The sequence below is a fragment of the Xiphophorus couchianus genome, chromosome 24 (genome assembly GCF_001444195.1).
Source record: "Xiphophorus couchianus chromosome 24, X_couchianus-1.0, whole genome shotgun sequence".
Classification (NCBI taxonomy): domain Eukaryota; kingdom Metazoa; phylum Chordata; class Actinopteri; order Cyprinodontiformes; family Poeciliidae; genus Xiphophorus; species Xiphophorus couchianus.
The window spans coordinates 18,739,818-18,762,552 of record NC_040251.1 but is presented as its reverse complement, the minus strand read 5'-3'; the positions used below and the strand labels follow the sequence as shown (position 1 = coordinate 18,762,552).

Sequence of the window (22,735 nt, the reverse complement as noted above, 5' to 3'; positions counted from 1 at the left end):
ATGATTACATAAATTCATAAAATCTGTATTTAATAAATATGAACATATTAACAGATGGTCGTGTCAACATGTGGAGAAACATGAAGGTTCTTGGTTCTGTTGGACTCAGTGCAGCATCATGACATTTTATAGAAGAGACTGGAGAACTGGTCAGACTCTCTGGTCCAGTTCTGGACTGGTTCCAGTCTGACCTGAAGAACTGGGACTTGTTTGTGTCAGTAGGAAACGTCTCATCAGGTTGAAGAGAATGTGGGGAACCCCAAGGTTCAAACCTGGACCCTCAGATTTAATATCTACAAGCTGATCAGATCAGAACCAGAAGAAAATATTATTAGTGATTTATTGCTCTTTTATTGTTGCTGAGAAGAAAATTGGTGCAACATTTGGTTGTTTCATAAAGTTCTTTATAGATAAAAATCTGATTAAAGCTGAAAATCTCCATTAATTTAACAAAATATTGATTAAAAAAACTAAATATATTTAAAACATTAACATTTTAGTTTAAAGATTCTTTATTAGTTTTTTTTAAAAACGTTTAGTTCCTGGTAACGATGATCAGACAGGATTCTTGTCATTTCAATAGGTGACCACACCTGTGCTGTGAGAGGGGGCGGAGCCTCAGGTGGGTCGGGTTCAAGTTCTGGAGAATCAGGTCCGGTTCTCCAGTCGCTCCGACTCGGTTTGTGTGAACAGAAGGAGAAGCAAAGATCTGATCAGGTGAGTTTTAACTCCACATTCTTCTGGTTTCCAGTCCTGACTGGGTTTTCTCTCTTTGAGCTGCTGGACAGAACCAGAACCAGAACTGGTTCTGGTTCTGGTTCTGTTTATGATGCAGAGCTGCAGCACCTGGTTTCAATCAGGAACTCTGGTTTTCTCTGAGTTTTCATCTGTAACCCAGACAACAAGCTGAGTTTGCTCCCAGTTTCATAGTGGAGTCAAACTGGTACCAGTAGGTTCTGAGTGTTTGTGGCCCGGCTGAGATATCTGGGTTCCTGGTTGGTGGATGGAAAATATTTCAATATAAAGTCAATAATTTATTGATCAGAGAGGATTTCTCTGGGCTTTTATCACAAAAAAAGGACTAAAAATCTCATTTTTTTCCTGGAAAGCTCAGAGGTTTAAGCAGAAGAAAACTGACCATCGCTCTATTTCTCTCATTTTGATTTTTACATGTTTGATTATTAGGAAATCACAAATCTGCAACATTACTTGTTTAATCAGAGTAATTTCTAATAATTTTTACAACTGTTCAGAGACTCTTACAAGTAGGGTTAGGGTTAGGTTAAATGAAGTTTAAAGGAACTTCTTTTTCCTCATATTAATCTTTTCATTATTATCAGACTTCAGAGACGGTTTGTTTTCAGTATTCATAAAGGTTTTATTGTTCTACTGAGGAGTGGAGGAATATTTTAGGCTTCAGCAGGTTTCAGCGTCTCACAGATTAATCCTTAATCCATCTGCGATGGTCCAGCAGTTTAAGGAGTAAGAAACTGAAGACGGTTCTCTCTGCATGTCTGATCTTGTCTCAGGAGTTTCAGAGCTTCTGTTTGTGCTCTTTTTTTCTAGCCATTGTGCAAAGTTGGTTCCTCTGAAGGAATACAGATCTGTTTGATGGGCAAAAAAAACAAAAAACAACCTGAAGTCTTCCTTCCTCATGGACAGTCCTGTTAAAGTCAGACTGTTTAACTCTGAGAGTTTTCATTGGCGAGACATCAAACTTTGAGGTCTGGACCTACAAATTCGACATTTTGATCATTTTTAATCCTCCGAGATTTACATGCATACCAACCTTATGAAGCCAATACATCTAAATTCCTAGGAGTTAGTCAAAATTCAGCATGTGTGAAATGTCAAAATGGGAGGGTTGTAGAGGTTTTGGCCATGTCCCTTTTCAATTCCACAGAGTTCTTCAGTTTGGACCCCAAAGACTAGGACAAAGGCAAATAAGAGGAACTGGGGCCTTCTTCCTGCACGGCCAGCTCGCCTACATCTCAAAGGACCAGTAAGGCCTTGAAACAAGGAGAAGCAAGCTTCAGAGCTTAAAGTCAAGAAGCTGAGGACCGCAACTTGAATGAGGAAAGACCAGGTACCAATGTATCCAATACCTGCTGAAAACAACTGCTGCCACCTGTACGTTATCCGTAGTAAGCGCCACCCTTTTCCAACAAACCTCATGCTACTTTATGCAGCTCACATGAAGAAAAACCCAATATTGTTCTAAATCAGTACTTTTCCTGCCAGCACCCAGGCCTGCTACCTCAACATCCATGCAGAGATGAAAGCTGCCTTCATCGATCAGTGCCGTGAGCCTCCTCCTACTGAAACACGTTCTTCTTCATCAGGCTGGTTCTGGGGTTTGAAATTTCATACTCCATCTCTCAAAGGTTCCTCTTTAGTTTCAGTTTCAGCATTAGGGTTGGATTAAGATGATTGATTTTTCTTATTTGATTATTTCTGCTACTGTATTAAGCTGTACTGACGCTCGCAAAATTGCCTTACTAATAAAATATTTAGCATAAAGAAAATCTAAAAGATGTTGTGGACATTCAGTTAATGTGTCGCCTCAAAGTTCTATGATGGTTGTAAAATAGCTCTGATGTTTGATTCTGGAGAGGAAAAAGGTGGAAAACGTTTTATAGGTTGTTTTAGTCCAAATATTAAAACAACACCCTTGAGACTCGCCTGAGTCACTAAAACCAACCTGGTTTAGTAACTAGTGCAAGTTGTAACAAAGAGAAAGAGCCACCGTTAACAGGTGCAGGCCCACTAGTCTGTGAGACTAGTGAGACCAGGCGAGTCTTTCTCAGTTTTGAACAGGGTAATACCCAGCAGACTTGGGGAAATTTAATTTACCCGTTAGATGGAGAACTAGTAGTGCATCTCACACTCTCAGAAGGAGAAGGAGAAAGAAGGAGGGAAGTGGTGGAGGTAAACTTGAAGTTACAACTCCTAGATAGCAAAACCAGTCAGGACTTGATTTGTTTCAACAGGATGAAACTCTGTCAGTCCAGATTCGTCCCCCTTTCTGTGTCTTTATATCTGCTGCTTCTCATCATCACTCAGAGGAAGACAGCAGAGACGGTGAGGATAACCTGAAAACTAAACACCTGAGCAGGAGTCCAAACACATTTCTGGATTCTGATCCTAGAATGACTGACAATCCTTAACGGGAACATAGAAAAATTTGGTAAGTTGGTGTTTGTTTCAGATTTTCTGTAAGGATCAAGTCAGTTTTAGTTTTAAGAATGAAAGAAATGGGTTTTTGGTGGTGTGTGTTGATTATCATGTAATTTAAATGAGTATTTTCAATCTCTAATCCAGTATTTTTTAGATTCCATTCAGTCTTCCAAAAATACCAAATTATTTATGAAATAAAGCCTGAAACATAATAAAACCTTCATGTTTTCCAGATAAAAGATGGCGCAGCAGCAGGAAGTCCAGCAGGATTTTGGTAAGTGATCAGAAGCAGAAATGAAACATCATAAAGGAACAAACTGACCAATCACAGCCTGTGTTGCTGCCATGTGATGAACCACAGCCTCAGTGTGTATTTATTGTTTTCATGCTTCCTGTTCAGTGAAGTTCTGGTGGAAACATTGTGAGTTTCTGTGAAACCTGAAGGTAAAAACTGAACTCAGATGGAAACAGAACTAAAAGGAACCAAAGTGAAGAACAGGCCAGCAGCTCTGATACTTCAGGAATATTTACTATATACACTCATTAATTTATCCAGTAATTACATCATTTATCTCAGATGGAAAGACTGAGATAATAAATGATCAGTCTTAAAGAAGGAGCCGTGCGTTAACGGTACTGGTGCAGCAGCAGTCCAGCCGCCTGCTTTGTGAATCATCTCCGTTCTGTATATGTACAACTTATGCACATGATTCTACTATTCAAGCGTTCAGCTGTTAATTCCAGCTGAACGCTTTATTGTTCAAACAGGCATTTGCACAATCTCTTTATTTTCTTTATTTTAATTTAGATTTCGTTTCCTTAAAATATATTATTTGTATTTTTGTGAAAATAATACATTTTTATGTCTCATTTAAAAGGTGCCCTGAAAGCACCTTTTAAATGTCACCAAAAGTGTCCTGATATGGGTGCGGTGTTGGTGATGGTGAGGCAGACGCAGCCGACCCAGATATGATGAATAATGAAATTTAATGAAGAAAATCACAGTCCAAAACAACTGGCAGCTCACACATGGACACATTGACAACGAATAGACTAGACATTGACAAGGACCCGACGAGGAACAAGGAACACAGGTGGATTTAAATACACAGCGGTAATCACAGAACGAGACACACCTGGGAACAATCAAGGGGAGGACAGGACAACGAAGAGACTCAAGGACACAGAAAACTCGAAATTAACACCCAGAAAACACAGAACACGACAAAAAGAGCATATTCTGGCACCTTTTAAATAAAATATATATATATACAATTACTATTATTATAAATACTTGTACTGCTACAAACAAGGATGTTGCCATAGTTATTGCTTCATGTGGTGGCAGACTTTTGAGTATTTATAATACTTTACATATATATTTATGGGTGGCGACAGGGCGGACCAGCAGGTGTGCTCTATTTTACACAAATTGGGATTTATAAAGGAAAGGTGCGCAGCCATGTGCGTGTTCATGGCTTTATACTTTTGGATTTTATTTTGTGTCCTGCACTTTTCTAAATTTATTCGTATGCCAAGTTTTAGTGATGAAAGAAAGAGAAGTTAGGGAAATGTTAATCAGTCAATATTTTCATTATAATATTCAACAATAATATCAAATCTTTGTGTTTTTCTGAAATAGTGCAGCTCTATATTTAGAATGTGTTTGTTTTATTGTTCTTCCTGCAGTGAGGAAATAAAGTGATGAACCAGAAGCTTCATTTGTTCTCATGTAGGCAGAATCAGTGGTCATCACTCAGATATGAGGCAGAAACACAACAACAGGTTTAGACCTGAGGAGCTGATCAACAGACTCTGAGGGGAATCTCTGGATGGAGCAACATGAATAGTTGATCTGCATCATGTTTTTCTCTCAGACGTCAGTTTGAATGAATCCTGTTTCTGTTTCTGCCTGCAGAGGAAAAACTTTTCAAAGTTCGCAGTGAGTTTGTGAAGAGAGTTTCTGAGGAAATCCTGATTCAGCTCCTCGATGACCTGGAAACAGACGGTGTCTTTAATCTTTCGGAGAAACGGGCAATACTTGAAGGGAACCAAATAACAGCCAACAAGGCCCGGGAGACCATAGATGCTGTGAGGATGAAAGGACAGAGAGCCTGTGAAATGATGATCCAGCGTCTTCACAACATAGATCCTACCCTGTCCAAGCAGCTGGCTTTGTCCCCTGCTAAAGGTGAGAACACACAGTTTATTAAAGCTACTTTTATAGCACAACTGCTACTGTCTTTGATTCAAATCTGACCCGTCCCTCTGAACTAGAACTGCCTTATTTATTTCACACAGGTAAACTGAACAAATTCACAGCCTCAGAATAAACTGCTTCATGCTCATGGATCATTTCCTGTTCAGATCAAAAACTGGTTTCTGATGTTTGGTTCCACCTTGTGGTGTTTAGCATGTTTAACATTATTCTCAGAGCAGTAGAGCATGAATGTATATATCAGGAGTGATACACAGTGACAGACATTATCACATTGTAGCACTGAGTATGACTACAGCAGCAAAAACATAAATCACACTTTAAGAAAACTATTACTTTAATGAAAAAAATTAACAAATTAACCTGAAAAAATGTTTCCTAATGTCCAGCAACTTCCAGTCACTTTGTACCTGAAGCTTAACATTATGGAGATATGAGTCTGAGTCAGCAAGATTACAGACCAGAACAATGCTACCTGTACTCATTTGGAAGAACTCTGAATGTTCATTGAAGTGAGGTGGTCCACAGAAACTCTTCTTTGTGATCATTTTAATGACATCAAGGTCACACAAAGGCTCTGTCTAGTTCAACTACCATGGCATAGTGATATTTTGAAAATGTCCCCAAACAGAGCACCAATTAGTCAGTTCAAAAATCTCACATTTTCTAACTCCTCACATACTTAAGTTGGATAAGAGCATTTATTTTTATTAATTTATTGATTTTACTTATTCATGAAAGTTTTGCAAATCAAAAATAATTGTATTTTTTACATTTAGCTGAATTGTGTCTCTCTTTTTTTTCAGATTATTATTTTCAGTGTCAACGGCAGCTTAAAGTGTATGTGAAGACGATGTTCCAAAGTCTTTGTGAAGGCATCGCTGAACATGGAAATGAAACCCTGCTGAACCAGATCTACACAGAGCTCCACATCACAGAGGGGTTAACGACAGGGGTCAATGATGAACATGAGGTCAGACAGATTGAAACAGCATGCAGGAAACAAGAAACAACAATCAGAAGAGAAGACATCTTTAAAGTCCCACCTGGAAGAGATGAACCAATCAGAAAAGTGATGACCATGGGAGTGGCTGGCATTGGGAAAACACTGTTAACACAGAAGTTCACTCTGGACTGGGCTGAAGGCAAAACCCACCAGAACATTGATTTCATATTTCCATTCACTTTCAGAGAGCTGAATATGTTGAAAGAAGAAAAGTTCAGCTTGGTGGAACGGATTCATTACCACTTTGAAGATATTAAAGACGCAGGAATCCGCAGCTTTAAAAAGTTCCAGGTTCTGTTCATCTTTGATGGTCTGGATGAGAGTCGACTTCCTCTGGACTTCAACAACACAAAAATATTAACTGACACTGAAAAGTCAACCTCACTGGATGTTCTGCTGATAAACCTCATCAGGGGGAAACTGCTTCCCTCTGCTCTCCTCTGGATAACCACACGACCTGCAGCAGCCAATCAGATCCCTCCTCATTGTGTTGGCATGGTAACAGAGGTCAGAGGGTTCACTGACCCCCAGAAGGAGGAGTACTTCAGGAAGAGATTCAGAGATGATGAAGAGAAGGCCAGCAGGATCATCTCCCACATCCAGAAATCAAAAAGTCTCCACATCATGTGTCACATCCCAGTTTTCTGCTGGATCACTGCTAAAGTTCTGGAGAATGTGATGAAGACCAGAGAGGGAGGAGAGCTGCCCAAGACCCTGACTGAGATGTACATAGAGTTCCTGCTAGTTCAACTCAAAATCAAGGAGGAAAAGTATTTTGGAAAAGCTGATGAAGATCCAGAGAACAGGAAGCTGATTGAGTCTCTAGGAAAACTGGCTTTTGAGCAGCTGCTGAAGGGAAACCTGATCTTCTATGACAAAGAGCTCAAACAGTGCGGCATCAACATCAAAGATGCTGCGTTGTCCTCAGGAGTGTTCACTGAAATGTTTAAAAAGGAGAGAGGGACGTGCGACATCTCAGTCTACTCCTTTGTTCATCTGAGCATCCAGGAGTTTCTGGCTGCAGTCTACATGCTCCACTGTTTCACCAGCAGGAGGAAAACAAAAGTGATCAAGACATTACTGGGAAAATATTATTTTTCATTTTCTTTGGATGAGTTCATGAAGAAAGTCATGGAGAAATCCCTCAGCAGTGAAAATGGCCACCTGGACCTGTTTGTCCGCTTCCTTCATGGTCTCACTGTGGAGTCCAACCAGAGCCTCTTAGAAGATCTGCTGGGTCAGACAGAGAACAGTCCAGCAACCATCCAGAGAATCATCACCAACCTGAAGGAGATGAACATTGATAGAATCTCTCCTGACAGAAGCATCAACATCTTCTACTGTCTGGTGGAGATGAACGACGTCTCATTTTATCAGGAGATCCAACGGCTGCTGGATTCAGGGAAGCAGCTCTCAGTGACTGACTGTTCAGCTCTGGCCTTCATGCTGCAGATGTCAGAGGTTCTGGATGAGTTGGACCTGGAGAAGTACAACACATCAGAATCAGGACGACAGAGACTGGTTCCAGCTGTGAGGAACTGCAGAAAGGCTCGGTGAGTCCAGATGTTTTCATTGTGTGAATGCTGATTCAGCTCTATTGTCCTCCTGTTTCTTCTTCTTCTGCTTCTGGATGTTTTTGGTCTTTAACTTCTTCCTTCATCCTCTGGACTATTTCAGCCATTCAACCATCTAAACATTCAGCTCATCCAGGACAGCTGCAGCTTCTGGTTTTAGACATTTTGATCATTTTAAAAATATTTAACACTTTATCAGTTTTCATGTTGAAATGAATAAAAACCTTCAGAACTCTAGAAAATCTGTTTTCTCTAAGATCCAATCAGCCACAGAAACATTTTAAACTTTAAACTTCTCTTCACTCCATAATTCACTTTTTAGGATCTTTGACTGTTTTTATAAAATAATTGTTTAGGTTTAATGAAAATTAGGAGCATTAAAATAAACCTTTGCATTAATTAGAAACTTTGTGAAGAGTGTTGATCTTCTTCATTCTGTCATCATCCTCACCTCTTCCTCCTCCCACTAGTTTCCTCTGAGTTTGTAAATGAGAGCAAAATGTGGTGATTGTTGTCTGGCTCCAGAAAAAGTCCTAGTTTCTGTCAGATCCTCCCAAAGCTCTGAGAACTCTGCTTCCAGAGCTGGAACCATTTTCCTCATCAACTCTTCATCTGCAGCTTTTGTTGAAGCTGTTAGCCATGAAGACCTGGAGAGACATGAGCTTCAACTCTTTAGACATCCCAGCCTCTTCTAGTTACTGGAGAACTTTCACTGCTTCACCATGAAAAATGCTGCTGGACCCAAACGCTCTGTTTTGGTCTTCAGCTCTTTAGGAGTTTAGCAACAATTTCTTCTGACATCCAAACCTTTGTTCCTCTGAGCCAATGGACAGACCACTGCAGAGACATGGTTCCCCCTTCCAACCAGTTTGTCCCAGTTCCTCTCAGATCAACAGTCTGGGAGGTTCAGACCTGAAGGAGCAGCAGGCCCGGTTCTGCTGCTGCTCTGCAGGACGACCAGAACAATCTGAAGCTTTTAGCTGCAGCAGGTTGACGACTGTCCATTTTCTACTTTGTTAAAGCATCAAATCCAGCAGATGAACGGAGTCAGAACTGGGAGCATCATGATACTGGTCTGCTCCCAGTGCCTCTGTGGCAGCATTTAATAACCTGCTTCTGGGAACTATGGTTCTATAGAATATACTATTATTATTAATGATGATGATGATTCTAGATGCTGCAGCAGATATTGGCTAAACAAACCCAGAGATGCCAGAGGTCCACAGCAGGCTGGACTTCCTGCTCTGCTCACTTCATTTCTAACTCACTTCCTGCTTGGTGGAAGATCTCAAGGAGCCAAACGGCCTAGTCCAAGTCCGAGCTGTGAGCAGTTCCTCCTCCTCTCCGTCATCTCCAGTAGTTTCCTTCATCAGCTCAGTCAGCCTCTTCATCAGCTGCTTCAGCTCCTTTGAGGCTCTGATGCTGCAGCTCCATCAGATGCTGCAGAGAAAACTGAACTTTCCTTCACAGATGATAGAAGATCTTCAACATCTGACTGCAGCTGAAGGTCTGAGGACATGAAGCCTGGACCAGAACCAGAACCAGAACCTGGACTTTAACCAGGACCTGCACAGATTCTCTGTGGGGTCAAACTCAGTAAATTGAAGATCAGATGTTGATCAGATGATGACATCACTGTTATCATATTTTAGTCTGTTTATGATCCAGATTGATTTCATTAGAACTGAATTTATTTCTTCTCTAATCACAGACTTGGTGGCTGTTGGATCCAAAAGGCTGAATGTGAAGTTTTGGCCTCGGCTCTGAAGTCCAACCCAGATCTGACTGAACTGGAAATAAGTGACATCATACTGGGAGGTGAAACCTTTGGAGACTCTGATCTGAAGCCTCTGGTTGAGATCCTGGAGAGTTCAGTCAGTAAAGTGAAGAAACTGAGGTTTGTTTTCTCTATTTATACAATAAAATCATTCATTGATTCTTCAATCATTAGCTTAATTAATAAGTTAATTTAATATATTTTCTTTTAAAACAATCTGTTTAAATGTCAGAATAAAATCTCTAAAACATTTTATATTATAAATAAATTATTTTCTTATTTCAGACTTTGAGATTATTGAACTTTGTTTTTCAGTTTTTTACTTTTAAATGTTTTTGATGAACAAAATGAGTAAAATAATTCAAATGATGTAAATTAATGATGGAGATGTTTCAGTTTGGTTTGGTAAAGATTCAGATTGTTTTATTTCTGATTCTCATCTTTACATCCAGAATGAAATGTTGTTCCTCCAGAGTCGAGCCACAAACACTGACAAGTTCAAATCATCATTAATGACCAAATCTAAGAAATGACTGATTGTAGAAAAGCAAATCTAGATGAAATGAATGAAAGTGAGGTTTGCAGCAGCAGCAGGTTCCTCAGCTTTGTCCTGAAGCTGTGGTTCTCTTGGGCCGGGTCAGAGAGGAACCGTCCTCTTCAGTCTGACAGCTGTCAGTCGGTTGGAGCCTCGTCTCTGTGATGATGCTTCATCAGGTCACGTCTCCTTAGGAAATAATGGCCTCCATTGGCTTTCAGCAGCTTTAATAAGAACCCAAGGCCATTAATGAACAAACTGAGTGGTTCTGATCCAGTTACCAAGTCGGGTCTCCAGCTGATTATCAGGAACCAGCAGAAATATCTTCACCTCATCCAGGCTGATAGAAAACTTTGAGTTTATTTATTGATCAAATGTTCTGGTTCTGCTGGTTTGGACTCTTTAAACCAGTTTGACTGGATCAGATGTTAGAATCAGTTCATCATGTTTCTTTTACATTCAGGGAAATTAATTTTCTACATTTTTATTATTTATTTGTTCATATTTCAGTTTTAACCTGCATCCTGTTGGCTTCAGCTCACATCTTTTATTCTTTATTCAGGTTGAATCTCTGCAGTTTGCCAGAGACCAGCTGGACGTCTCTGTTCTCGACTCTGAAGTCCAACCCGACCCATCTGATAGAACTGGACCTGAGCGGAACCAACCTGGAAGATTCTGGACTGAAGGAGCTCTGTGGTTTTCTACAGACTGAAGGCTGCAGACTGGAGACATTGAAGTATTTTAATTATATAAAGTATTTTCCGGATTATAAGTCGCACCAGCCATAAAATACATAATAAAGAAGTTAAATACATATATAAGTTGCACCAGAGTATAAGTCGCATTTTTGGGGGAAATTTATTTAATAAAATCCAACACCAAGAACAGACATGTCATCTTGAAAGGCAATAAAAATAGAATAGAGGCAACAACAGGCTCAATAATGGTACAGTATGCTAACGTTTCATAACACATACACAACAAACTATGTTAACATAACATATTAAGAGTTATTCAGATAACTATAGCGTAAATAACATGCTAACAAGTTTACCAAACCATCCGTGTGACTCCTGTTAAGGAATAATTTATAAATTAACTTTGGAAAAAAGTTTGGCTCTCTCTTCCTCTGGATCCCAGGTCCTCTCAGCGGGCGACGTGCGGCCACAAGGAAAAACAACAATGCCTGTTGACGTCACAGAATTACAGAGTTTAATCCCATACAAAGCAACGTATGAATTAACAACAAAACTGCAGAGGAACAGAGATATACATTCATTACCTGAGACAGGAAAAAATAGAGAAAGACGAGACAAAGACAAAGACAAGACAAAGACGCGTCTTTGGAGAGAGCTGATGCAAAAAAGCAAAATAGTGGCAGCTATCTGAATTATTACTCCTGTGCACGAACTCTTATACTGAAGGTGTGTCTTTCCTTTTTAATATATTCAATTAAGGCGTACCTCTGGTTGACCAACTGGAAGCTACCTTGGACACCCAGAAAAACTTAGAACTCCCCCTAATTTACGCCAAAGATCAGAGGCCTAGAGCGCCCTCTTGCGGTTTAGTGTGAAAATAACATGTGATATAATATAATGTGTTAATACTTTCACACATAAGTCGCTCCAGAGTATAAGTCGCACCCCCGGCCAAACTATGAAAATAACTGCGACTTATAGTCCGGAAAATATGGTAATTATTGATATTTCTGTGAATAATTATATATAATTGATCATAAATCAAATTAATTTCTTCTGTTGTAATAAATAGTTTCTGAGTTTGTTCCTGGACTTGGATCCAGAGTTTAATTTAGTCCCTCTGTGTAACTGAGTTGGACCTGCTGATCTGAGGTCAGAACAGGACAGCATTCGGACCCCCAGTGTGTAGAAATCCCCCTCATGTGAAGCAGGTCAAAGGTCATTCAACCCAGTCTAGAAAAGTGAATTCCTGGAATCTGACAGGAACAAATCAATAATCAATGATTGATGCTTCAACACTTTGATCAGAACCTGGAATGATTTTACTGACTAAAATCCTCCAACACAACATGAGCCAGTACCAGGTTCTGGTTCTGGTTCTGGTTCTGAAGTCAGCAGGTCTTTATTGAAGCAGCAGCTTATTGGCATTAATATTGATGAGAATCTTTAACTGGTTCTGTTGGACTGGTTAACCTGCATCCTGTTGGCTTCAGCTCACATCTTTTATTCTTTATTCAGATTGTTCAGCTGCAGTTTGTCAAAGATCAGCTGTGATTATTTGGCCTCAACTCTGAAGTCCAACCCGACCCGTCTGACAGAACTGGACCTGAGATACAACAACCTGAAGGATTCAGATGTTCAGCAGCTGAAGGATCTTAAAGACTTTAATGTAAGTAAATGTTTGTAGTGAGTCCAGCTGCTCTCAGCATATTGAACTAAACCCAGTTAGCATCAAAGCAAAGATCCAGTGTTCCCAGTAAAGCTGCAGCTTCTCAGTGGGAGGAGAATGGTTCAGGCTTCCTGATTGGACACAGAGACAGCAATCAGCCAATCAGAGGAGCAGCAGCTTGCTGTGTTCCTGTTTGTGTTGGTGTGAAGATGAGTGTTGTTGCTGTGTCCATGTCTCCAGGAAGTCCAGCTGGACTCCAGCGTCCAGCCGTCCAACATGTCTAGAGACAGTGGTCCTCATCCATCAAACTGTGGCAGCAGCAGATCTGATCTCAGATCTGTTTGTTCTCTCAGTTCAACAGGAAACAACTGATCAGGTTCATCTTGGTCACAGCTCTGAGATCAGTCTGACTGCAGCCTGGAAACCATCTAGTGGATGTGCTGCGTCACTGACTGCTGCTGGAGAGAGGCTGGAAACACTCACTGATCTGCTCTCTCCTTCCTTCTTCTCTCTGCAGGTTCTGATCTCAGTAAAGTAGAAAATGGTCTCTGTGTCCTGCTGATCCTCAGAGGTTGAAGCTGCAGCAGTTTGAGTCTAAAGAGACTCTGACTGGATCATGATGATGACCTCTGACCTCCAAGATTTCCCTCCTGTTTATTTTCTCATGTCTGATATTGTTTGTCTCTTTGGATCAATAAAGATCCAATTCAAACTGGGCTCCATTTAGAGGCTTCATGGAGTTTTGATCTGAACTGGATTCAACTGGAAAGTTGATCTTTTTTCTCTCTGATTCATTTTCATCCTGGAACCAGAAATGGTCTGAGAATGGAAACATGGGAATCATTTTCAGTTCAGCTTTGAAGCCATGAAAGACACTTCAAACCTCTTTTCTCTGCTGCTTCTTCCTTCTGCTGACATGAAAATGTTCCTCAAAGCTCCACTGCTTGAAGCCGCAGCTTTTGGGGGTGGAGGAGAACTTTTGCTTCCAGAGGACACAGATAAAGATTTACGTACATCCAAGTTATAAAATTGTTCTTTTGTAGGTGTAGCATTTACTGCAATAACATCAATTAAAATATAATTCTTTGACCTGCTAGCGAAAGTGAAAGAAATCTAAAGAAATGTAAAACGTTATTTTAAGAAAGGGGATTTTTCTTTCTTTATTTCCTTAAGACAAGTAATTGCGTATTGCTGTTTGATGTTCCCTTTTAACATGTTGTGAATTTATAGTCTTATATTTCTCATGACCCTATTATCGAAGTCAAATTGTTATTCATGTTTTTATTGGCACATCTGCAGCTTCATGCAACTTCCAACCTCACACATGGATCCCCTTCTTCTTTTATTAGTTAATTTAACCAATCACGTCTTACACAAACTCCTCCCACATCCAGGAACCTCCCTGTTAGTGACTGCGGAGATCCCCCTCTTTTATTAGTCAGTGTATTACTGAAATGCTGAATTTTATATTCAGAACAGGTCATAATGGAAAGATTTCTTCTCTTTCCTTACTGTAATTTCCAAACACCACAGCACTTGCAGCTTCTCTGCAGGTCAATGTTTTGGAAGCCAATAGATTCATTTGAAATCTCCATTACGTGGGAGGCACGCTTTGCAGTTATTGCAGTATCAATCATGTTGTCTGCTCCTGAGATTGTGCTTTTAAACATCATCAGCTTTCCCGTGGGGGAGGGGAGAAATGAAGCTGTTTTTGACTTTACTTCCTCAGAGCCTGTCCTCGGAATCTGAAATATCGCTTGTTTGTGCAAGGAAGACAAAGAGCAGGAAGGAGACAAAGAGCAGAGAGTACCGCTCAACTTGGTGGGAGTTGTGTGATATTGATTTGCCATTATGGTGCAGGTTGACCCTGACGCTGCACTTGAAGTGTATTTATGCTACCAAGAAAAAGGCACTTTAAAGCTAGTCAAATATCAAAAGTATTTTTTAATTACTTTTCAGATTTGGTATCCTCCTTGTATGCATTTGTTTATTGAAAATTGGAATATAATAACTATTAAATTCTTTATTGCCTTCTTAGAAGTCCGGTCTACAATATGAAGATGCTAAAATTCAGTGGCCTACTTTTAAATGTGTATGATCTCAGAGGACAATTTTATTTGGTTGAAAACACCGAAACAAACAAACAAACACTTAACTAGTTAATGCCACCGAGTTAGAGGATACTTGAATGAATAGTTTTCATTAAACATTGCAGATTTAGAGTTTTAAGAGCAAGCAGTTGAGAGTAGTGACACATTTTGTCTGACTCTTATTTGCAGGCATGGAGGTTTAAGTGCTGCCAGTGGCTGTATTGGCATTACCTATAGGATCCCAGAGCTGCCACAAATGTGTGACCTTTGTGTTGGATGATGGTCTCAGCTCAACATATTTTTAAGACGGAGAGCAACAGTGTTGTCTTTAAATCATGGACTCATTTTTTATTAATAGAGTAAACCAAAGCAAAATATCTGTCTTTATATTCCCTTCATGTCATGTCCAGGTTGGTCTAATCAGGTTAAATGCACTGTTGGTTCTGGAGCCTCATGTACCTTTTGACAATACTATGTCTGTTTGGGGTTTAGGTCAGATGAGTTTGAAGATCAGACCAGCACATTAACACACCATGACCAGAGGACTAACTTTTTGTATATTTGCCAGTATAGATAGGTTCCAAGTCCTGTGAAATTAGCATTTCAATTACACTTGTCAACAGAAGAAAGCATTTAGTGCTATGAGGTTTCTTGGTTGATGGCTGTGTCTACATGTTGATTGTAGACTTGAGAAAAATCAGTGGCACAAGTTGATGACATGACAACCCATCCCATCACTGGACTTTAGGTAATGTGGATTCTATCTCTACACTCTGTCTCCAGACTCTGGGATCTTGGTTTCCAAATTAAAGGTTGTTTATTCAAAGTGGCTTCTTGATGAATATTAGATGACCTTGCCAAGACCCAAGAAAAACATTAACATTCTTGTTGATTTTTCATAACTTTTGTGCATGGTGCTAGCTTTGTGGGGTTATAAGGAGAACTTTAGCATGTTTTGCTGCCGGGGCCGCCCCCTTAATTCCAACCTGCTAACAGACTCGCCTCTGTGACTGTGTCTCGGTTGACTGTTTGATTATCTCAGTTCACCCTGAGGTGTTTCACAAATGATATTGATGTACAAATAAAGCCTCCATTGAACGTGTTGTCAAAGGGATTTGTGTCTTGTGTGGATAACCCTGGAATGCAGTATGCTTTATTCTATTACAGATGAAACATTCGGTTTTAGTATTTTTCTTTCAAGCAGAATCTATTTAAAATGATCATAATGGAATTGTAATCGGATTTGATGAACTATAATTGAATCTTTGTCGAACTAAAACACCCTAGACTAAACAGAAGTGCATGCGTAAGCACTTGCTTGCATGTTTATTGTAAGTACGCCACTAATTGCAGATGTTCTGTAGCGTTGTATTTTTTTAGACGTCGACCCCATCTCGGTCATCTGCTTATGTGCACGGATTTTTCTCTCTCTGTGCCTTTTCGTGTTTTCACCATTTGTTTCCCCAGAACTGGTTCATAATGTCCAAAAGCTACAATTTCTCACGATCACACAATTATGATGACTGAAGGCGCCAACAGAAAGCGAGAATAAGAAATTTGTGAAGGAGGGCAACTGTGTATGCACATGCATATCACTTCTGAATCTGTATGCTAGCTCTGCCTGTTTCATCTTCTGTCTTTTTATCCTTGTTGTTCTTTCCCCTGGGAGGCTGTTTGGGTTTTCATGTCACACCCCCACCCCCCTCTCTTTTTTTATGTAGGACACTGCTGCCTGGTTGATACTTGTGCTAGGAAGGAGGGGGTGCTGCTTCTGTTTTTGGAGGAGCAGGGACAAGATTCAAAGGCCTGACAATCAGATGCTGTGGAGCAGAACAACAACAACTATTTTGGGTACAAGAGCGTCTCACCAAACAGCAATTTGACCGAAGATGGTACAGAGCCTCTGCTTATAAGAACGTTATAAGAGAGAGTCGGAGGAGATGAAAAGTGGCGGGTGAGCCTGCAGGCGTTCCAATCAAGACGAACAGAGGAGAAGTGATGTATTGTTAATATCAATAAACAGAAGCAGCATCATGAAAGGTAAATGAGTTGAGCATTGTGCCACGAGCAAGAAGAACGAGTTGTTGAAATGTCTTGTTCATCATGAACTCAGTTTGGTGGTGGTGTAAAGGGAAACAGAATCAAAACTGCTTCTTCAAAGTGCTAGCACAAACAAGTTAGGTGTTTCCAGCAATCACAAAGAAGCTGAGGAATAATTGAGAACTAAAAGGAATGGGTACTAAATATATTTTGAAGGAAATGCAGTTTATATTTGATCACATACCTATCTGTGACTGCCTTCTTTTCAGATTAGGGGTCTCAAACTCCAGATTGATTCTGATTTGTGCCCTAAAAACTTGACACCACCATGTTTCACTGACGGTGTGATACAAGATGCAACCCAACTGGAACCCTACCAAAAAGGGTTCCAGTTGGGCAGGAAGATTTTAGCATGTATATGTTTTTTTCAAAAAGTCTTCAGGATCATTAAAGCTTTTTTTTGTTGTTGTTTTATCATTCAGTAAATGAATATGACCCTTTCTATTGTTTCTTTCTCGTGGATGCAGTTTTTCCATTTGCTTTTTGGATTGCAATGTGGTGTGAACAGCTACACATAGAGGTAGAAATTAGACATTATTTTCCTCACACTTAAGGCAAGCCTAAAGTCTATTTTAATGCTGCTTTTTCACCAAACCATATCGCTTGACAAGAATTCACATCCTGATAAATTAGCAAGCGATCTCTGACTGGCATGTGAAGGCTTTGGAAGCAGAGTGTGGAATAAGGCTACTCTATGATGACGTGAGAATTGGTGCAAATCATCAATCAAACATTGCTTTTAATGATTACTTAAGCCCATCTCCAGCTCACAAACAATAATTAATACATGTAGAGAGTAGAGAGGGCAAAAAGTGGTTTGAAGGCCAGGGATGATAATATAATTAATGAGGGACACTCATTTCTTATTCCCTTTCTTGTCCTCTATCAAGTTTGTCCTTTTGTGTCCGCAGTACGGGTGCCAAGGAAACCCAAAACATCTGGTTCGTGTGGATCATCTATGTTCATTAGTGGCAGCACTAACGTCTAGGTCATCATGCTTTAATGTCTCCAAGTTCGGATTTATCTTTGCATTCCATGTAGACTCAGCTCCATTATGTCATAGAGACCAAGTGTGATGTGGGAATGTGACTGTTTGTTCAACATTATCAAAAAATAAATAGCAGAAGATAGGGCGTTGTGTCGCTAAACAGTGAAGCATGCACAGCAAACAAATGACCCAATTCCTTATTCACATCTGGCAATTAGATGAACAACCCAATAAGGATATCGCTTGTTAATGCATGCAGGTGGTGCTAAAGGTCATTTGCCTGATTTGATACAAAACATGACTTCTGATGAACAGTGCCAAATTATTTATTACCAGAAGACGTGTGAGGATTTCCTGATTTGTTGTAAAGTTTTCTTTTGAGTCGAGTCAGCTCTTGTTTGACATGTTGAGCTGTTGTCCAGAAAATAAAATCCACTGGATGTTGAGCCTGATTTAGCTGGATAGCAAATGTTAGCAGAACAGCCTTCAATAATTGGTGATTTAAAGTAATTTATCCAGTCAACTGTACAGGCTTATGTTTTTGGTATGCAGTCACACTCTTTCATATTTTAAAGCAGGCAACTTGACCAAAAGAGATTAAAACAAAATAAACAGACATAGTGTGTTTTACAGTCCAGGTAGCCATGAGATTTCAGCAATTTTTTTTGTCATTTATTTCAACTGTATATGAAAAGACTTAGGAGTACAAATTAAACCAAAGCACACTGAAAATGGTGAAAAGACTGTGGGTGGGAGGAAATTGAAGTATGGATTATCGAAGGTGCAAATTGATGCATAACTGTACAGGACAATACTACAGTACAGTACTATTATTACTTTTATTGTATCAAACAAACTGAAATTTAAATAATTTTTTGTTCAAATCTGACTCTGTTTGCATACCACTGAAGGGATGGGCACTATGTTATGAATTATTCCCTTCAGAAATCAGGAACCAGGCAGACTGAAGGCTGCAGATTTGGGGATGAATTGATCTTCGCCGGCATGTGTAAGTGTGTCATGTCATTTTAGGACAGGAATAAAGCAAGAACATGTTTCACTACAAGCTTTACTTTCTCCACCACTCATATTTCGAGACAAGTGGAGTGGTGGTAACATCGGTATTTGCTGATGGAAGAAAAAAAACTCTCCATTGATTGTAACTCTAGCATGGAGAAGAAAATGTGCTGAACATGAGTTCATTGAGAAAGTCCAAATTAAGAAAATCAAGCATTGACCGTCCCCCTGAATTAGACTCTTTGTGATTTCCCATTTGCTTCAAGTTTGAACATGTGGACATTGGGTAACTTTGTAGTTAGTGTTAACTAACTCCTGAAATCTACAATCATCACATTTCTTTTGTTCACATTCAAGATGAGACGATTGTTCCCACACCGATACACAAAGCAGTTCGCCAGTGTATATTAGAATTATTTTTAAATCAGTTGTGGTTTATCATGTTGTGGCTGAAATGAATTTTCAAACATGTTGCGTTTTGGAACAAATAAGTGTGGTATCAACTTCCAGCCTTTCAAAACCAAAAAACAAAGCACTTTATAGCTTATTAAAAAAATGATGGCATTCATAATTTGACTGGGTCTAAATAAGATGTTTTGTGCAAACCAGAACATTCTAATTAAACCTCAGCTATCGAAGTATGCTGACTCTTTGATACAAATTTTGAGGCAGGTGCAATATTAAGGGATTCAAAGGTTTTCAAGACCTGCTTAAGGGATTGTTTTAAAAGATCATGTTCCTGGGTCCAAACTTGTGGTATTTGTAGAGGTTCTAGCGTCAAGTTTGCCATTTGCTTGGATGGCACACTGGATAAAGACTGTGCTTCGGTCCCGATGGTTCTTAGTTCAAGACCCGCATGGTTTTAAAATTTGACAAGGAAAACTGACTATGTGGTATTTGTAGAAGTTCGAGCGTCAAGGTTGCCAGTTGCTTGGATGGCACACTGGATAAAGACTGTGCTTCGGTCCCGATGGTTCTTAGTTCAAGACCCGCATGGTTTTAAAATTTCGCAAGGAAAACTGACTATGTGGTATTTGTAGAAGTTCGAGCGTCACGGTTGCCAGTTGCTTGGATGGCACACTGGATAAAGACTGTGCTTTGGTCCCGATGATTCTTAGTTCAAGACCTGCATGGTTTTAAAATTTCACAAGGAAAACTGACTATGTGGTATTTGTAGAAGTTCGAGCGTCTAGGTTGCCAGTTGCTTGGATGGCACACTGGATAAAGACTGTGCTTCGGTCCCGATGGTTCTTAGTTCAAGACCTGCATGGTTTTAAAATTTCGCAAGGAAAACTGACTATGTGGTATTTGTAGAAGTTCGAGCGTCAAGGTTGCCAGTTGCTTGGATGGCACACTGGATAAAGACTGTGCTTCGGTCCCGATGGTTCTTAGTTCAAGACCCGCATGGTTTTAAAATTTGACAAGGAAAACTGACTATGTGGTATTTGTAGAAGTTCGAGCGTCAAGGTTGCCAGTTGCTTGGATGGCACACTGGATAAAAACTGTGCTTCGGTCCCGATGGTTCTTAGTTCAAGACCCGCATGGTTTTAAAATTTCGCAAGGAAAACTGACTATGTGGTATTTGTAGAAGTTCGAGCGTCAAGGTTGCCAGTTGCTTGGATGGCACACTGGATAAAGACTGTGCTTCGGTCCTGATGGTTCTTAGTTCAAGACCCGCATGGTTTTAAAATTTCGCAAGGAAAACTGACTATGTGGTATTTGTAGAAGTTCGAGCGTCAAGGTTGCCAGTTGCTTGGATGGCACACTGGATAAAGACTGTGCTTCGGTCCTGATGGTTCTTAGTTCAAGACCCGCATGGTTTTAAAATTTCGCAAGGAAAACTGACTATGGGAGAGAGAGAGAGACTCTTCTTGTCCTTCCCCCCCCCTTCCCCCCCCACCCCCACTCTTCTAGTAGTGTCTACTAGTAGTGTCCCCCCCCCGTAGGGGGGGACACTCTCCTCCCCCTTCACTCTTCTCCCCCTCCCGAGGGGGACACTCTTCTCCCCCTCCCGAGGGGGACACTCTTCTCGTGCACCTCTTGAAAATGAGATCAAGAAGCTACACAGGAATGTGAACAAAGCAGGCGCTGAGCACTCGTCAGCCTTAACATCCATTTGATCAAAGCTTCGCCATTTCATAGAAAAAAATAACTTTGATGCTGTTACAACACCTGAGCAACTAATCAATCACTTTGACACTACACTGATCACTGGGCTTCATTTTAGGCCTTTGCACTTTCCTCAGATGTGCAAAATCTTTTTTTTTTCTTTTAATACAAGTAAAAAAAAAATTGTCTTAAGCAGAAAATGTTGTGAGCCCCAGCACATTCGTGTCATCTTAGATAAGATCTTCTCTACAGTTTGCGCCCCCTCGAGCATTACACCTGCAGTGGAAGGCATCACTTTCCCACAGAGGCTGGCATTTCAGTTAATGCCGAGGCCAGGCCGGTAATAGATTCGTTTAAGTAATTATTTAGAGACGGAAAGAGAAATGGAGAGGGAGATACAGAGGGAAAAAGACAAAGTGGTAGATCGACAGTAAGGGGGGTGTGCAAGCGCCGATGATTCAATTTTGCTCCAAAATCCTTATGGAACGCAACAGATAGCCATCGCCGAGGAAACGAGAAAACGGGCAAGACAAAATGACATTACATGGAAACGTATTGACCGTCTACTGTGTGAAAAATGTAATGTGTCCCGGCGAAAGTGCAACTGTGCATATCACGCACATTAGGAGTCTGAATACTGACATGCAAACAGCACCAACGGTGCCATTAGGACCGTTCTGAATGCGAGCAACCATAACAGGTACGGAGCCCCGGACTTGATTAGATTTGATACTGTAAAGGAAGATTAATTATTATTAACTTTGAACAAAACGTCTGGCTCGTCTCTTCCTTAAAAACCCCGGATCCTCTCGGCGAGCAGCGGGGCAGCTGTTAAATTGAAACCACCACACTGCGCGTTGACGTCACAGATCACAGAGTTTAATCCATACAAAGCTACAGAGGTACACAGATATGCATTTTTCTCATAAAAATAAAGACAGACAAGGGGAAGACAGACAAAACACGAAACAAAGACAAAAATGACAAAGGCGCGCCCTTGGAGAAAGTTTGCTGGAAAAAATGGAAGCTCTCTGTATATTTCAGCGCTACACAAAACTTTATACTGAGTGGGTGCCTCCCTCTGTTTAACATATGCAATGAAGGCGCTCCGCCGCTCGACCAACCAGAGACCCGTTCGGCCCCCAGAGAAACTTGGAACTCCCCTCATTACGGCAAAGATGTCTGGTTTTTGTCTAAGCAAAGGGCGGACCGCTCAGCGCTAATCCCTGTCTGGTACGGGCGGATCTCGGGCGGAGGGGTCCCTGTGTTGAGATTTCGCAGATAAACTCTGAGGTCTCTTCCCCATACTCCAGCGCTGTTTCCATGGGAATGCTAATTTTATGACTCTTGTAGAGGCGCCTGCTTGTCTCGATCGGCCCCCTCGGCCCCCTCCCGATTTCTCACACAAAACTTGTTTTTTTCAAATAAGAGTGCTTAATATACCTTTACACATGTTGTAAGATTAACTGTATTTAGCACTAAAAATAATCATTTTTTCTTAACAATACTGACAGTGCATCCGTCTTCGTCTGGCCTGGCAGTGACTGCGCAGAGTGCAGAAATTGATTTTGGTGGGGGAGGCGCGGTAAATTCTGTTGTTATCGACAGTAGGAGGGCCTGGATGGGAGGCAAATGTGGACGCTTACATTTTATAGAAGCATGTAGCTCACTGCTACGTCGTAAACGGAGAAAGAAACAACATTTGACAACAAGTCCTAACTAAAAAAAAAAAGACATCCTGAGTATTTGTTCTTTAACAGATGAAACATGTAGTTTA

At 40.4% G+C, this 22,735-nt stretch overlaps 1 protein-coding gene and 2 long non-coding RNA genes across 12 annotated transcripts; 2 read left to right on the top strand and 1 right to left on the bottom strand.

The window, feature by feature from the left end:
- Positions 1-583: 583 nt before the first annotated feature.
- On the top strand, positions 584-13,595 carry LOC114140532 (NLR family CARD domain-containing protein 3-like). 10 transcript variants are annotated; one of them, XM_028010521.1, is made up of 11 exons: positions 584-717; positions 1,904-2,086; positions 2,242-2,303; positions 3,064-3,187; positions 3,411-3,451; positions 5,096-5,368; positions 6,202-7,954; positions 9,687-9,872; positions 10,850-11,023; positions 12,504-12,654; positions 13,172-13,595. In XM_028010521.1, exons 5-11 carry the CDS (start codon positions 3,418-3,420, stop codon positions 13,190-13,192), a joined length of 2,592 nt encoding a protein of 863 aa, XP_027866322.1. In that variant the 5' UTR covers positions 584-717; positions 1,904-2,086; positions 2,242-2,303; positions 3,064-3,187; positions 3,411-3,417; the 3' UTR covers positions 13,193-13,595. The 10 variants fall into 10 exon arrangements, with proteins under 10 accessions (XP_027866322.1, XP_027866321.1, XP_027866319.1 ...); XM_028010520.1 differs by having other exon boundaries at positions 2,242-2,354; XM_028010518.1 differs by having other exon boundaries at positions 2,242-2,384.
- Positions 8,232-9,681, top strand: LOC114140676 (uncharacterized). The gene is made up of 2 exons (XR_003594627.1): positions 8,232-9,298; positions 9,446-9,681. It is a non-coding gene; the product is annotated as an uncharacterized LOC114140676 (long non-coding RNA).
- Positions 10,656-12,566, bottom strand: LOC114140679 (uncharacterized). Its single transcript, XR_003594631.1, has 2 exons — positions 12,459-12,566; positions 10,656-10,804 (listed from the first exon to the last, which is right to left on the bottom strand). It is a non-coding gene; the product is annotated as an uncharacterized LOC114140679 (long non-coding RNA).
- Positions 13,596-22,735: the final 9,140 nt, after the last annotated feature.

Excerpts from the sequence above, each read along its gene's own strand:
- LOC114140532 (XM_028010523.1), top strand. The coding sequence starts at position 3,418 with ATGGCGCAGCAGCAGGAAGTCCAGCAGGATTTTG. Across the intron at positions 5,369-6,201 it reads GGCTTTGTCCCCTGCTAAAG|ATTATTATTTTCAGTGTCAA; the intron begins GTGAGAACACAC and ends CTTTTTTTTCAG. Across the intron at positions 7,955-9,686 it reads AGGAACTGCAGAAAGGCTCG|ACTTGGTGGCTGTTGGATCC; the intron begins GTGAGTCCAGAT and ends CTCTAATCACAG.